At 41.0% G+C, this 16,172-nt stretch overlaps 1 protein-coding gene across 19 annotated transcripts in view; it reads right to left on the bottom strand.

The window, feature by feature from the left end:
• Positions 1 to 13,035, bottom strand: part of GIT2 (GIT ArfGAP 2) — a 46,838-nt gene extending 33,803 nt beyond the window's left edge. For all 19 annotated transcript variants that reach the window (XR_012503601.1, XR_012503602.1, XM_074356127.1 and 16 more), the window contains exons 1-7: positions 12,838 to 13,035; positions 8,968 to 9,101; positions 7,264 to 7,376; positions 6,526 to 6,631; positions 4,885 to 4,971; positions 4,638 to 4,768; positions 2,555 to 2,649 (exon numbers count right to left, since the gene is read on the bottom strand). Coding sequence is in view for 17 of the 19 variants with exons in the window: in XM_074356127.1 (XP_074212228.1) it covers positions 2,555 to 2,649; positions 4,638 to 4,768; positions 4,885 to 4,971; positions 6,526 to 6,631; positions 7,264 to 7,376; positions 8,968 to 9,101; positions 12,838 to 12,889 (718 nt within the window). In the remaining 2 variants the exon portion in view is untranslated. The remainder of the gene's footprint in view (positions 1 to 2,554; positions 2,650 to 4,637; positions 4,769 to 4,884; positions 4,972 to 6,525; positions 6,632 to 7,263; positions 7,377 to 8,967; positions 9,102 to 12,837) is intronic.
• Between the last annotated feature and the right edge of the window lie 3,137 nt (positions 13,036 to 16,172).

Raw genomic sequence — 16,172 nt, 5'->3', positions numbered from 1 at the left:
GAATGGTTGTGCTGGGGGTTCTTATAAACATAACTTTTTACAATCTACTTAGAAATAATATTTTACCATTTTAAGAAGAATGCAAATTTTTTTACTTCCATATTTTTTACCCTCTCCCCTTTCTGTTGTGATTGTCACATGTATTACACTGACATATGCTGAAAACCTCACCAGACAATGATATAACTTTTGCTTTAAATTGTCATATATATCCTAAAAACTTAAGAAGACACACAGTCTATTACATTTATCCAGATATTTATCATTACTGTTGCTCCTTCATTCCTGAAGTTCCAAGATTCCCTCTGGTATCAACTCCCTTCCACCCACAGAACTTTCTTTAGCATTTCTGGTAGAGCAACTAATTCTCTCATTTTCTTTCATCTTAAAATGTCTTCATTTTGTCTTCATTCCTGGAGGTTATTTTCACTGGAAATGGAGCTCTGAGTTGATAGTTATTTTCTTTCAGCACTTAAAAAAATACCATTCTACTTCCTTTTCGTCTCCATGGTTTCTGATGAGAAATCCAGTCGTTCAAATAATTATTGTTTTATATGGTGTATGTCATTTTTTTTCCTTGGCTGCTTTCAAGATGTTTTCTTTCTTGGTTCTTTTGCAGTTTGATTTTGATGTATCTAAGTGATGATTTCTTTGAGTTTATCCTGTTTGGAGTTCTCTGAGCTTCTTGAATTGTAAATTGATCTCTTTTGCCAAATTTACAGCGTTTGGCCAATATTTCTTCAAATATTTTTTCTGCACCACATTCTTTCTGATCTCTTTCTGGGAGTCTGATGATATAAAAGTGACCTTCTGATTTTGTCCCATAGGTCCCTAAGGCTCTTCTCAGTTTCTTTTTTTCTCCCACTCTTTTTTCTCTCTTGCTCAAACTGGATTATTTCTAGTGATCTATTTTCAATTCACTGACTCTTCTCCTTGTCATCTCCAACTGCTATTAAGCCCATACAGTGAGTTTGAAAATTTTAGTTACTGTTTTTTTTTTTTAGTTCTAACATTTCTATTTTGTTCTTTTCTGTATCTCCCTTTCTCTGCTGAGTCTTTCTATTTTCTATTTGTTTGAAGAATGTTCACGCTTACTTCTTAGAGCATCATCTTACTATCTGCTTTAAAATCTTTGTCTGATAATTCTAACATCTGAGTCATCTGGGGTTGGCACCAGCTGACTACCTTTCCCCTTGCGAGTCTTTGGGATTTTCCTGGTTCTTCATATGTCAAGTAATTATGGATGGTATCCTGGACATTATGCATATTATGTTGTGGAGTCTTTGGGAGTCTTCCTTAAATCCTATGGGGAATGTTAATATTTTGTTTTAACAGGTAACTGATCAGACTAGGTTCTGCCTCCTGGGCCAAGTGGTGAGAGAATTGAGGAAAAAACAAAAGCAATCAGGATTCCCTTCAGGTTCTTGGTCAGAGATTTAGGCACCTGTGTGTGTGTGGCCACTGCTGTTGCCACTATTGAAGCCTAGGACTGCCTAGGGGCCAGGATGAGGGAAACTGGAGGAAAAAGGAGAAAAAAACCTCCAGGGAATTCCCTGACTCTCTGTCCTGTGGGAGTCCCATTTCCTGCTCCTCAGACCAGACAGAGAAGAATTCTTCGCACCTGATATGCAGTTCCAGGTTTGGGGCTGTCCAGGAGGCCAGATCAGAAGTAAAATAAATAGGACACTTACCACCAGCTTGGTAGCACTTTGAGCTCCCTAATCCACCTGCTAGAGTCCTTAGATGGCTACTCAATGCATTTGGTCCAGGGTTTTAATTGTGTTCAGCAGAAGAGACATGGAAAGGTGTGCTTAAACTCCATCTCACTGGGAACTGGAACCACACTAGGGGCTCGTAACTCTATTGTACAACCAGGGTGGAGAACCACTGTATACATGCACGTAGATACTCTACGTCAGGGGTTGACAAACCCCTGTAAAGGGCCAGAAAGTAAGTATTTTAGGCCTTGTGGCCATATGGTCTCTGTTGCAACCTCTCAACCTACTCAACTCTGCTGCTACATGCCAAAGGAGCCATGGGCAATGTGTAATGTGGGTATGGCTATCTTGCAATAAAACCTTATTTAAAAAAAAAAACAGGTGATAGGTTGATCTGACCTACGGACCATGGTTTGCTGACTCCAGTTGTACCTCACGAACAAAGCTGGTTATCAGTAAAGTTCACTTTTTGACTTTTCCCCATTCCTTAGATAGTGGAATTCTTCAAATAACTACGAAAGTTACGGCTTTGCATTTCCATTCCTACTCCCATTATGGACAAGAACTGTGGTGCACATTCAGTTTTGGTTCTTTGATTCTTGAAACAGTCCCTACTGCAGAGCTGAAGTTTTAAAAACTAAAATTCAAGATGTGACCGACATTACATATTTTACACATAACTGAAAATGCTACAGTTATCATTTCAAAGAGAAATCCTTATTCACAATGTTCCCAAGGGAACCTTAGAGCACAGGTCATAAATAATAGTGCCCCAACTTGTTTTTCCGGAGACTGACCGAGCGGAGGTGTGGAGGGGCGGCTGTCCTTTCACTCACCTGGTTTCCTGCCACAGAGATAGAAGGCTAGTCTGTCAGTCAGCTCGTACTGTATTTCTACAAGGCGTTCTGCCAGCTCATGGTGCCCTCCTTGCCTACCAAGAGAAAACAAAGGACCATTTATAATGCTTGCTGGCCACCGGCTCTGGAATAGGAAAGTACAGAGACGTCCCCTGAGATACCTGAGTGATTTAGCAAATGTGACTTCTTAGAGTAATCAACCTTTTTGTATGAGGTAATCTGTCAAGGTCTACTTTGAGTCCCACCTTTATAAAACTGTTTTCACAATCTCAACTTCTCCCTTCCCTTTATTAATTTAGAAGACAGAATACTTAATAAAGAATCCAAGGACTTATGAGAGGGATAAAAAATAACTTCATCTAATGAAGTCGAAAATAAGATTAATCAATGGTCTAGAGTAGAGGTTCTTAAAATTTTTAACTAGAGTGTTTTAAGAAATATACAGATGTCCAGGACCCACCCTTGGAAATTCTGAGTCAGTAAGGATGGGATTGAATGTGGACATCAATATTTTGAAAAAAGGTCCTCCCCACCAGATGCTTCTCATGCAGCCAGTCTGACTTCTAGATGAGAGTTCAGTAACCACCTCAGGGTCTTCAATTCAGGCAGTGACAGACCAATCTAATGCGTAGCTAGCTCTTATCTCCTCGTCTTCAATTTCCGTAATGGAAAATATTGTTTGCCTTTGAAACAAATACTTAAGCTGCTTGAAATCCTGTTAGTAACAAGGCATACAAATAAATCATTAAACTGAGAGGCTACTCCATGCAAAGTATGAGAGGAAGCTCCAAGGTAAATAATAATAAGTGTCATTTACTGAGGGCTCTCTTCCTCTTAAAAGATGAAATCTGGTTTCTGCCAGTTTCTTTTCCCACAAATAATGCACTACAAAATATTCTCCAACCTACCAGTTCTCTACCTGGTCTCCAATCTTTGACTTTTTTCTCATTTTTTAACATCTGTGACATCAGGAGTATCCTACAGTTGACGATACACCATCATTTAATTGGCTGAGTTTTTCTTTTTTAGTGGTGCATGAAATAATGATGACCCGTATAATCAGGGGGGTGTTAGACCTGATGAAATACTGTATTCCTCAATACCTTAGCTCTTATTACTCCTGACACACTCTGCTCTACCCAGTCAGGTCCCCTGCTGTGCCGAACATGCCCTGTCCATCCCTCCCTCCTGAACTTGACCCATGTCCTTTTTTCCACCTGGAATAACTTAGCTTCTCTTCACACAACTAAATCCAACCTACTCTTCCAAGACCACCTAAAGACATTTCCTAATGATCCGGGCCACAGTGGAGAAATCCTGTATATGTACCCATTCTGGTAATGAGTCCTACATTATCTTGCCTCATTTAACTCTTACATGCATGTATGAATCCTCTCCTCCATGAGAGAGTAAATTCAAGGAAGGCAGAGTTTTGTCATTTCACCCATTTTATCCTCTGCAGAGCAGAGTATATATAGTTCTCTGCAGTTAACACAGTTAATCTGGAGAAAGAAGGAAACATGATCCATCCTCTATCACTTAAACAATATTCAAGACTGATCTGTGGATTTATTTCTTCCCCCAGCATTTCACAGCCAAAATTTTCAAAGAAAAATTTAAAGAATTTTACAGTCAGCACCTAGATGTCCACTACTTAAATCCTGCCATTAACATTTTACTATACTTGTTTAATCACATATCTATCGTACAGATTTGTTTCTAAGTTCATGTAATGACTAAAAGTATTAAAAAACTGAGGAGTGGGTTCTGTGATTCTTTATACTTGACTTGGACTCCAACTATGTCTCAAATACCACTGTGTTAGAAAGGATTATGTGAAAGACTGGAAGCAAAGCATGCTGATTACTGGTTCTACCTTCCCTGACTTTGCTTGGTTCTAAGATCCTATGTGTCTGAAATGTCTTCATCTGCAGAGTAATAATAGTGTAAATCTTAAAAGGAGTTACATGTTAATCGTACACAATTTAGCCACTTAGCAATGAATTGTATACAACATATATAAGCCCAAACAGAGGGAGGTGACAAGAGTCTAGTCTCTTACCTGGCATAATCAACAGGAGTTTTCCCACTAGCATCTTGTGTGCCTGGGTCGGCTCCATACACTGCCAGTAATTCCGCTTGTAAAATCTGCCCTGCTTTGGAGGCAACGTGGAGTGGGGTGTTTCCTTTCTCCTAAGAATCATTAGTAAAAAGTATACTTTAAAAAGCAAATTAAGTAAATGAAGGGCTACATGAATACAACCGATTAAGTTTCAATTTAGTATCTGCATCAGTTCATGCTTTCTTACAGGGTGAAAAAAGTTGGCTTGTGCTCCTAAAGATAACAGCCTCAAACAGGTTTCAAGATTCCCTGTTCTCACGCTTGAATGGAGTTGCTGAAAAACACACAAACAAGAAAGAATGTTTGTTAAAAGCGTAAAGAATGATGTACTAGAGCAGCTGGCAGACCACTGTAATATATGTTCACAGCAGTAGTTCATAATCTGTATTTAGCTTAATTAAGGTGGATGAAACAGTCTCTCCCTTATTGGTCACAACCACCCCAGGGCTCTAAGGCGGGGGTCAGGCCCATTTTACTGATAAGGAAACTAGGGTTGCGGAGGCTGACCTGCCCAAATGTATGCTTTCGTCTCAGTGGCACAACCAGATCTTGAGTGAGAGGCACTGTGAAGAGGTGGCTGAGCATGGCTCTCAAGTCTGATAGACTTGAATTTCAAACCATATACCCTTCAAGCTGTATGACCGCTAGGAAGTTCTTTAAGCAATCTGAACCTCAGTTTCTTCATCTCTCAAATGATAATAATGCCACCTACTCATAAGGTTACTGAAAGGAGTCAACGATACATACGGAGCCTGGTACGTAGGAAATGCTCAAAGAATACAGCTGCTATTACTATTGTTGTCGTTCTTTGTTGTTATCAAACCTAAGGCTTCAGGGTGTCGCATCCTGTACTGTGTAAACCACAGGATTCTGCCTTATACCACACCTCTCCACAGCACTGTTCCTAGACTTGTATACGACGATTTAATGAAGCCTTTCAGGGTGACAGACAGGCCTGCAGTATGCCAAGTTCTGTACCATCACAGAAAAGCTCTTATACATTCAGAAGATGAGCTGCCTTCCTTCAAGCCTAACCTAGAACTGCCCCAAATGCAGTAACCCTTTATATAGGAATGGAGAAATCTACTCTAACATCTATATCCAAGTCTTTTTTTTTTAATTAATTAATTTTTTAAACTGTATTAAAAAAAAACACATACCAAATCTTATTAATGAATGGAAGCAACAATCATACACATTTCTGAAAGTTTAAAATTCTAAATTGTGAGTGCCTATTCTCTGTGTATTTGCCAAAAGCAGTGCTTTGAAAATAAAGATGGGCATTTTCATGGCATCTCTCAAAAACATGCAAAGGCCAAAAAAAAAAAAAAAAAAAACCATGCAAAGGCCCATGTAAAGAAAACCATCTACTCATTTTGCAAGTGTAATAAGCCATCCCCTGTACTACAGCTCTGAGTCACACCCTGCTTCCTGAAGATCCCACTCAGTGTGCAACCTAGGAACCTGAAGAAGTCTTACAAACCTTCCAGTCCCTCCTAGAAATAAACGTTGAGATGGCTCCCATTTCAAAGCTAAACAAACCAAAAAAGTACAGAAATACAATTTTAGAGCCGTATCTGAAAAACACAAATAGCTTTCCAGATTCTTTTTCTCCTCTTTGCCCCTTGTACCTCCACTAACATGAACGGCTGCCATCTGAATTAAGATTAAAGAAATCAACTGCAAAAAAAAAAGCTGTTATTAATTACTTAGTATGCAGAAAAAAGTTTTGTTTTGTTTTTCTTTCTTTTTAAGTTTGTTTTTTTTTCAAACCAGACAACTTGCTGTTTCATCCAGCAATTTAGGGATTTTAAAAGGTGTGACCCACCTTACTAAGGTCTTTGGCAGTCACGCTATCATCATCCCGGCAGGGCAAGCGGTGGACAAATGCTAACATCTGATACTTGGCTCTGATGAATTCTGCTTTATTAGGACTGGTTCGAAAACAAAAAAAGAAAACAGTTCACTTGCAGTTCAGATACGACATTCCCCATTCTTTAACTGTAAGAAGAAGAGGAAGTGGCCCACATCCCCCACTTAAAAATAAAATGAACAATACTGAAGTTAAGTTTCAGCAGTGTGCTAAGAGCTGAAGTCTGAAAACATACATTAGTCATTATAATGGCCAGGACTGCAGAATACCTGCTTTTTATAGCATCTTTCTACTCTGTGTAATTTGCTTAATTGACCTAGCAACGCTGGGAGGAAACAGCTCTTCAGCCCAACCTGTAGGTGAGGCATCAGGCAGACTGGAGCTCAGAACCCAGATTTCTGGTCTGACTGCCTGTTGTTTGAGCATCTAAGCTCAAATCTGATTACATTAACAGCTACCAAGCCTTAGTCTTAAACCATGAGAAACCATGACTTGTGCTTGGGTTACCACGCAAAAGAGATGGTCCTGTGCCTAGCCTCCCTCTGCATGTCTAACAGCAAAGAACTCAATGCACAGTCGGGGTGACCACCTCCTGGGCTGCCCCTGTGGAGGCTGGTCAAGAACAGCTGCACTCCTTTCAGTGGGCCCCATGGGTGACGAAGAAATAGGAGTATTTATAAACATTCCACTCACTGTACTTTATCCTGCGGATTAGCTTTGCGTCTTCCACTCATGATAGAGGCAGGGTCCAGCAAAGAATGCTCCCATATGGAATTAGCACCATTATTATACAAGGTTTCAACCATCTAAAACCAAGCCGTATAAAAATCACACTTCAATTTCTTTCCAGAAATAGCCAGCGGGAATCAGTGACTAAACTGGGACAACAAAGCCCCACCACAAACAATAGCATGACTGGGATATGATACCCATCATTCTTTCCTGATTTTAGAATAAGAGAGATCAACCTGTCTGCAGGGCTCAGGTCTCACCAGGAGGATACCTGAAGACCTCAGTGGGTTTGATTATATTTTTCTTACAGATTATGAAGAGTACTCTGACAGTTTAGGATTTCCCCAGTCTGATGATCCAAACACTATGTTCAATATTCTTAACAAGCCATGTACCATCTAGACTATCCACTTAGTATTCTTCTTTAAATCTACTTTCTAAAACTCACACTAGCAGTTATAATTTGATGTGCTAGTGAGAGTTTTTTGCAACCATTAAAGTAAATATTTGAGTATTACCTACATCCATCTTGAGTACCACTGGTGGTTCACATGCCAGACTCTGGGACTTGTTGTCTTAGGTCAATTCTGGCATTTTAGTTTAAAATTTTTTTCTTAGAAATCTGGAAATATTTATGTATTTATGTATTTATTAAATGGAGGTACTGAGGATTGAACCCAGGACCTCGTGCATGCTAAGCATGCACTCTACCACTGAACTATACCCTCCCCCCAACTCTGGCATTTTAAATTACTCATCTCTCGACTTCATTCAGATCCTATGATATAATCTGTACTCCGTATAATCTGGGAGCAGTAAGCACACACTTTCACATGAGAATGAGTTGCTAGAAACTTCTGAGCAAAAACTTTTCATAAACTGTATCTCCCAATTTCATCTCAAAGCACAACTCCTGACGTGGCCCTGTCTGTTTTTTACATTAATGGAGATACTGTCACATCAGAGATCAAAACTCACTTGATCTGATCCCTTGCTTCATACAGGCAAGTTTAAGAGACATTTTGTGCAGCTGCCTCAGATTTAGTAAAACATGTGCCCAAGACAAATGAAGGCAAAACACATGCTTAAGTCTCAGTTCTAACAGAACTTGAAGGATGTGCCCCCCAAAATAGAAGTACAGGTGACATGACAATGGGCCCCAAATAAAACAAAGAGCCCACTTTAACACTTAGCAGAGTGTTAGGCATTTAATCAAAACATGTTAATTTAATTGGGTCTCTAACTAGTTATAAGAACCTTAAGAAAACTTAAATCAGATGTTTCAGAAATGTCCAAGGAATCCCAGTCCACGCTTCTGTCAAAGCAGGAAATTTAATGAACAGTTTCTAAGGCAGTCACTTTCGGAAACATTCGTCAGAAAAGACGGACTGTTTTAAAAACAATTTCTGGTGACATTCTAGAAAGTCAGCAGCGAAACATTAGCAAGAAATTTTAATGACTGTCTACCTATAATCGAGCTTTTAGGACAAGATTTATGTTAGGAGGGAAAAAAATCTTAAATGATGAATTCAATACTTATGTATCACATTGATAAGCATGGCACCTCTACTCAATCATGACGCAAACACTTCTGTAAGATTTAAGAAGTATAATTTCAGTTGCTAAAAACTTAAATTAGAAACCAGGAGAAGTCTTAGCCTTTACCTGAAGCAATGTTGGAGGCCACGGTGTGTGTTTAAGATGCCTTACTTGAGAGATGTGGCGCCCAAGGCTCCGATGGACACTACAGCACTCATCGCATATAAAAGTTCCCCTGTTTACTGATGCCCAGGAAGGATCTGGAAAGAAGGATGAAATCAGTGGCACGGATACCAGGTGGCCAGTATACTGCCAGATGGCAAAAGATGACCGAGGTTTGGTTTTTCAGAAAAACAAGACATTTTTGCTGTCTTAAGTCTTAGTATGCTAGTCAACATATCAGGCTGGTGAGCTTCTCTGATGATGCCACCTGTCTTGGCTGGGGGTACAATGTTAATTGAGACTGAAAACAGGAGTTGAAGCCCTCAATAAGCAGTTATCTCCTTTCTTGTTCAGGGCCACAGCCTGCAGCCCTCATGTGATCTGCCATCTCAGGCGTGGGTTCTTTCATTCAGTGTAAGAGGAGCCAATTGAGAGGGTTCAGATCAATCATTTCAAATCCATCTCCACAGATGGCAAGGTGACATAACTGTGTCAGTCAACAGTCCACATCGCATCATGTGAAGTGAGTGGTGAAAAGACTGCTACCCTAATCCCCCGCTACACAGCTACATGCCTCTGGGCTTAGCAGGAAGCTGCATGCAACACAACTGCAAACTGCTCTGAAGACTGACTGGGAAACCTGGCCTCCTCCACTAGGAAACGTGCTGTGACATCCATTAGTTGTTTTAAATAAACTGCTGAGTCCAGTCTTGCAACTGATCTGAAAGAACAGTGGCTTCACAGAGGCAAAGATGTAAAATAAAAATGACTAATATTTTTGGTGTGTGCACAGTACTTTTTTTCCTATGAAGTCCCACAGAGCTTCATTAGACTTCCTTTGAAACGAGGAATAATTCACACTCGGTAAGCAGTGAGAATAACTGACAGTGGAAGGTAAACTGAATCTTTAGAAGCTCGACATAAAGACAGACCTACATTTCAGCACTCACCAGGGGGTGACAATAGGTGCCGCTCAAACTGCCTGGCTTAAGGGTTGTATTTAAAAATTCTTCGATGTCCACAAAAATCTCTAAAATGCATGTACACTATCTTTACCATTTTTAACAGTTTATTCAAACCCCTTCCAACCATATAATGAAAAGTTATGGGATTTCAATCAAAGACAAATCCTGGGAGTCAGAGAATGTAGTGGTTAAGAGGGCTGACTCTGGAGACAAGCGGTTCTGGGTTTGAATCCCAACTCTGTCACTTCTTGCATAATGATCTCAGCGAGTTACCTCTTTGAGGGTCCTCATCATGGATCAAAGGGAAAGAACAACACACATCAGGGGAGTGAGGATACAAAGAGTAAGTAGAGTTCCTTGCATACGGTTAAGTTCTCAGTAGCGTCCGCTGCTATAACCTGGAACGTTTCACATGAACACTGTATTACTACAGCGAAAAATCTCAGTGGGGTCTTCAGGTAGTTGAACTCAGAGTAGGATATGAACTAGATTCATTTAAAAGAAAGGTAAACTGTTTACTAAAATGTGATCATAGTTAATTAAATGTGTGCCAGGAACTAAAGTACCACTATGTCATTCTAAAAAGCAAAGATTGGAAACATCAAGATGAAAGATCCCTACAAACACATACAACAGCTTTGCTTTTTGCTGAACAGTCCTGCTACTAATCACACTCACACACACACACACACACACAAATCTGTTTTGAAGATCAGCTTTGGTTTTCCCATATCATTCAGAGGATTCACAATTTTCTTGGAGGAAATTAAAGAGGAACAAGATAGCAAGAATTTAATAGAGTCTCTATTAATCACTTTAACATCATGAATCAGAATCCCATGGATAGAATATTAGAATGTTAACAACACTGTAAAATCCAAATCAAGTTTGTATGACTGAGGCTGGGTGAACCCCTTCCAGTTTATCTGAGAGTTTTATGCCAGGGCTTCTAAACCTGGGGTCCAGGAGCACAACAAACGGGCTTCAGAAAAATCTGTGACCCCACTGAGAAGCCTTAACGTAGATTCTGAGTGAAAGAGTAAGTATGTGTGCATTTTCTGGGGAGAAGGCCTTAGCATTCTTCAGAATCTCAAAGGAATCTCGAACCCTAACGGTAACTCACTGGGGCTTTGCAGAAAAAAGGCAGCACAAATTCCCAGCTGCTCAAGTTCACAGAACATTTCAAGGTAGCCTAATTATATTCAAAACAGGAAGGAAGTGACTCAAGTCTCTGTAGATTAGGCACATGAGACAACAACTAAAATGATACAATGGAAGAGAAAATGTTCTGAAATGCACAAAACGCTGCAGAAGCAAAGGCAGTATTTAGGGTGCCAGTGGAGGTAAGTTTTCCTTTGCCCCATAACCATCCACTGAGAAGCAAATAAAATGCATTTCAGGAGGAAGTCTGAATCTAGATTCATGTGAATCAAACATCACAGAAAGTTCAACCAGAAACAGGCGAGAAAATAAGGAAGTGGAACAAATAACATTTTCAGAGAATACGATGGAGTTTGTATAACACACCACCTTGGTTTCTAAAACAACTCTTTTTAAACTCCTCCACCCATCTCCCTATCTTCAAAGGAAACTGGCATCCCCACTTACATAATACAGGCCATGAAATAACCACATAAGGTGTGAGTTATCATAGTACGATTTAAAATCAGTCTCTACTTTCACATGACAAGATGAAGTTTGGAACAGTTGCAAAAACACTGGTGCTCAATGACTTCATTAAGATTGTTTACTGGACACTATTAGGCCAAAGAAACCACCTTATCTTTGGAATCACTTCAAATTCAAAGCAGATAAATCCACCACTAAAAACAGCATAAGGATCTGTCAATTTAGTTCCAACTCCTCAGACGGATCTGAACTCTAGATCTGAAAACGACGCATGGTTTTGGCCTTTCAATGCGCCCACAGGCCGATACTGCCTTAACGCCCAAATGGGTCTACCTGCTAGTGATTTTGGTGTGTGTGTGTTTGTTTTGTAAGCTGTAATTCATGTATGATTTAGAAATTCAACTATAGCTTTAAAGGATAGTAAAGGTTCTGTACAAAAAAGAAAAAAAAAAAACCAACCCCAAAACACCTTAGTTCTGATGATCGTAAGACTATTAAACGAATCGTCCCTAACACTGAGCACGGTACTCCGGATGATCCCCATCGGAAAAATGAGGAAATCAAGGCTTAGCCAAACGAAGTCACCAGCCCAAGGTCACCCAGAGGCAAAAATCTAGTTTGAAGTCAGGCCGTTCAGATCCCAGAACTTGACAAGAAGCCCTGCCTCCTAGGTGCTGGATGCATTTGCAAGACCCCAACATCCTGGAGATTCTCCCCGGTGGAGTGGGTGTTGGGGTATCCAGAGCGGGGAAATCATCCATGGGGGTCCTGTGGCGAGTCTCAGTGGAGGGAAGCACCATCCCGGTAGGGCACCCTCCGGGGATGGGGGTCTGGGTAGCTGTGGGGAGTGGGGGTGACACCTGCAGCCTCTGGGGGCCGCAGTTGGGGGAACGCTCTCGAATTTTACTTCTGTAATTGGCCTTCCTGTGGATTGCCCAAGCCCTTTCCTGTTGGGAAAGCGGCCGCGACCCCGCCACCTCCCCGCCCGGCCTGGGACAGAGGGGACGAGAGGGAAGAGAGCGAAGGGAGGGGCGGGAGGGCGGCGGCCCCCTGCCCGCCCCGCTTTGACAGGCCCGGGACGGGTCCTGCCCCCAGGCTGCCCCGGTTCCTCCCTGCCGCGACCCAAGGCACGGGGTGCAGAGCTCGACCGCCGGGACCCGCCCGGCCCAAGGGGGCGGCCCCGGGGCAGGGGTCCCGGCTCAGAGAGCTGAGGGGAGCGGGCCTGGCCGGTGCGACTCACCCGGCCCGCTGCAGTCAGCGCACACTTCGCTGCTCCGGAGCCGCTTCGACATGGCTCCCGCCTCCCACCTGCCGGGAACCTGGGGCCCCGGGACAGCGAAGGCGGCGACGGCGGCGCTTCCGCTCTAACGGGTCCCCGCGGCGGCGCTGGCGGAGGCGCCTCTCCCCTCAGCGCCTCGCAGCCGCCGCGCAGCACGCATGCGCGGGGAGGTGCCCTTCGGTGACGGAAGGTCATGTGACCCGAGAGGGCACGCTGCCTTGTCGCCATCTTGAGTGAGGGCAGGTATCTTCTGTCCTACTTCCAAATCTCCTTGAATTTGGTTCTGCCTCTCGGGGACATTCGCTTAATATTAGAGGAAGGAGCAAAGCGTTGTGACCAGAAGTCTGCAGCCACAACCTTCCTGAGGCGATCAACAGTAAAGTCATTTAGCATAAATTTGGCCAAGTTCGTTTATTTATTCCTTTCTGTATAAACAACTGTTCGTTGAACATCTACTATACTCCACACACGGTTCCAGGCACTGGAGAAAGAACAGTGAGCCAAGACAGAATTTCCTGTCCTTATGGAGCTTACATTCAACTGCACTAGGTCTACAATAAATTAGGTAAAATAGGGATATGTTAGGTTTTTTTTTTTATGCTACAGTTTTAATCTCCTCTGCAAGATGGAGATAACGTGTATTTACCTCTAGCCCACACTTTGCTTTTGTATAGCCTGCTACCTAAAAAATGATTTTTACATTTTTAAAGGTTGTAAGGAAGAAAAAGGAGACGACAAAGAATATTTAACAAAACTCATATATGACATGCAAAGCTAAATATTTACTATCTGGCTACGGACAAATGTAATAATTTACAGAATAGTGTGGTATGCCTACCCCACAGTAAGCCCTCAATAATAGTAGCCCTTATTATTATTGGAACTTGATATTACTATTATTTTCGAATCACAACTTTTTTTTGTTATTTTGAGGATAAGAATAGATAGTCTAATTTACAGGGTACTGTGAGATAAACACAATGAAATGAGTTTAATCAGTGTGAAGGAGAGCAGAGATGTGACCCTAATGCTAATGAATACTGTGTGTGGTATATATGAACACAACTATAATCTCCATTTAGCAAATATTCGATGCCTATTATGGCCAGGTATTGTTTTGACTTTAGGTACTCTGGTGAGCAGCTGCTGTGGAGTTTTCCAACTAGGGAATTAAGAGAGATGTTCAATAAACATGGGACATGAAGAGAAAGAAGGTTAAATTGCACAAGTCTTCTGAAAGGATAGGAAGTCCTGGAAGAGGTCTCAGAGGTTCTGGTCTTTGGTTCATCTTTCCATTTTTATAAACATGTGGGGTGGTGAGGACATAACCACACAATTCCCACACATTCCACAGTGAGAGCCTCTGGGTGCCACCCTGATGCTCCTGCATCCTGTTTTGGCTCACAGACACAAATCTTCTGGAGTCAACATGTGTGGAGAATGGATTAGGCCAGGATTCTTAAACAGCTGTTGTTGCAGGCATCTGAAAAGCTGAATGTGCACAAGCAGAGGATATGCTTTCAGAATGCATTAAATAACTTCACCCAGCTATGTGGTCTAGTTGTAGACATCTGTGCGGAAAGCTCAGGCTGGTGAGTAGCTGTAAATTGACTTGGTTCTTTGTTGAATCAAGGAGCTATAGTATCTTAGGTTGAAACCCAAAGAATGAACTTAATATCAAGCCGACTGTGATCGAGTCTAAGTAATATCTATTAGTTCTTTCAGCCATAACCCCAAATTCAAATGGAAGGCTTCAAAAATAAATGACACTCGTATATGGAATAAACGACCACCTTAGGTAACTTTGAATCATAACTCAGCTTAGAGTTCAGATAGAACAATACTTCTCAGCTAGAGGTGATTCTTCTCCTCCAGGGGACATTTGGCAATGTCTGGAGACATTTTGGGGGGAGTATTACCAGCATCCAGTTGATAGAAAGGCCAGAGATGCTGCTCAACATTCTACAAAGTACAGGACAAGCCCCGCAGAAAGAACTATGTGGTTCACATCCTCCTTTTCAATTTGGAGTCTCCTTATTTTTTTTTCTCTGATTGCTGTGGCTAGGACTTCCAAAACTATGCTGAATAAAAGTTCCCAGAATGAACATCCTTATCTTATTCGTGATCTTAGAGGAAATGTTTTAGCTTCTCACTGCTGAGTATGATGCTAGCTGTAGGATTGTCATATATGGGCTTTATTATGATGAAGTATGTCCCCTCTACGCCTGCTTTCTGGAGAGTTTTTATCACACATGTGTGTTGAATTTTATCAAAAGCTTTTTCTGTATCTATTAGGATGATCATATGGTTTTTCTTCAATTTGTTAATGTGGTATATTACATTGATTGATTTGTGGCTATTGAAAAATTCTTGCATCCCTGGGTAAATCCCACTTAATCATGATGTATGAGACCTTTAATGTATTACTGAATAGAAGCAAAACTGTCACTATTGCAAATGACACGATACCATCCAAAGAAAGTCCTAAAGATGCCACCAGAAAACTACTAGAGCTCATCAGTGAATTTGGTAAAGTTGCAGGATACAAAATTAATATACAGAAATCAGTTGCATTTCTATACACTAACAATGAAGTATCAGAAAAAGAAGTTAAGGAAACAATACCATTTACCATTGCATCAAAAATAAAATACCTAGAAATAAACCTACCCAAGGAAGCAGAAAACTTGTACTCTGAAAACTGTAAGACACTGAAAGAAACTGAATACAACACAAACAGATGGAAAGATATACTGTGTTCTCGGATTGAAAGAATCAATATTGTTAAAATGACCATACTACCCAAGGCAATCTACAGATTCAGTGCAATCCCTATCAAATTACCAATGGCATTTTTCACAGAACTAGAACAAATAGTTTTAAATTTTATGTGGAAACACAAAAGACTCTGAATAGCCAAAACAATCTTGAGAAAGAAGAAGAGCTGGAGGAATCATACTCCCTGACTTCAGGCTATACTCAAAGCTACAGTAATCAAAACAGTATGATACTGTCACAAAACCAAATACATAGGTCAACGGAACAGAATATAGAGCCCAAAAATAAACCCACACACTTATGGTTAATTACTCTATGACAATAAAGACAAGAATATACAATGGAGGAAAGACAGTGTCTTCAACAAGTGGTGCTGGAAAACTGGACAGTTATATGTAAATCAATGAAATTAGAACATTCTCTAACACTATTTACACAAATAAACTAAAAATGGATTAAAGACCTAAATGTAAGGTCTACTCTAAAACTCCTAGAAGAAAACATAGGCAGAACACTCT

Source organism: Camelus bactrianus, chromosome 32, assembly GCF_048773025.1.
Source record: "Camelus bactrianus isolate YW-2024 breed Bactrian camel chromosome 32, ASM4877302v1, whole genome shotgun sequence".
NCBI classification, from domain to species: Eukaryota; Metazoa; Chordata; class Mammalia; order Artiodactyla; family Camelidae; genus Camelus; species Camelus bactrianus.
This window is presented reverse-complemented; position numbering and strand designations above follow the sequence as displayed.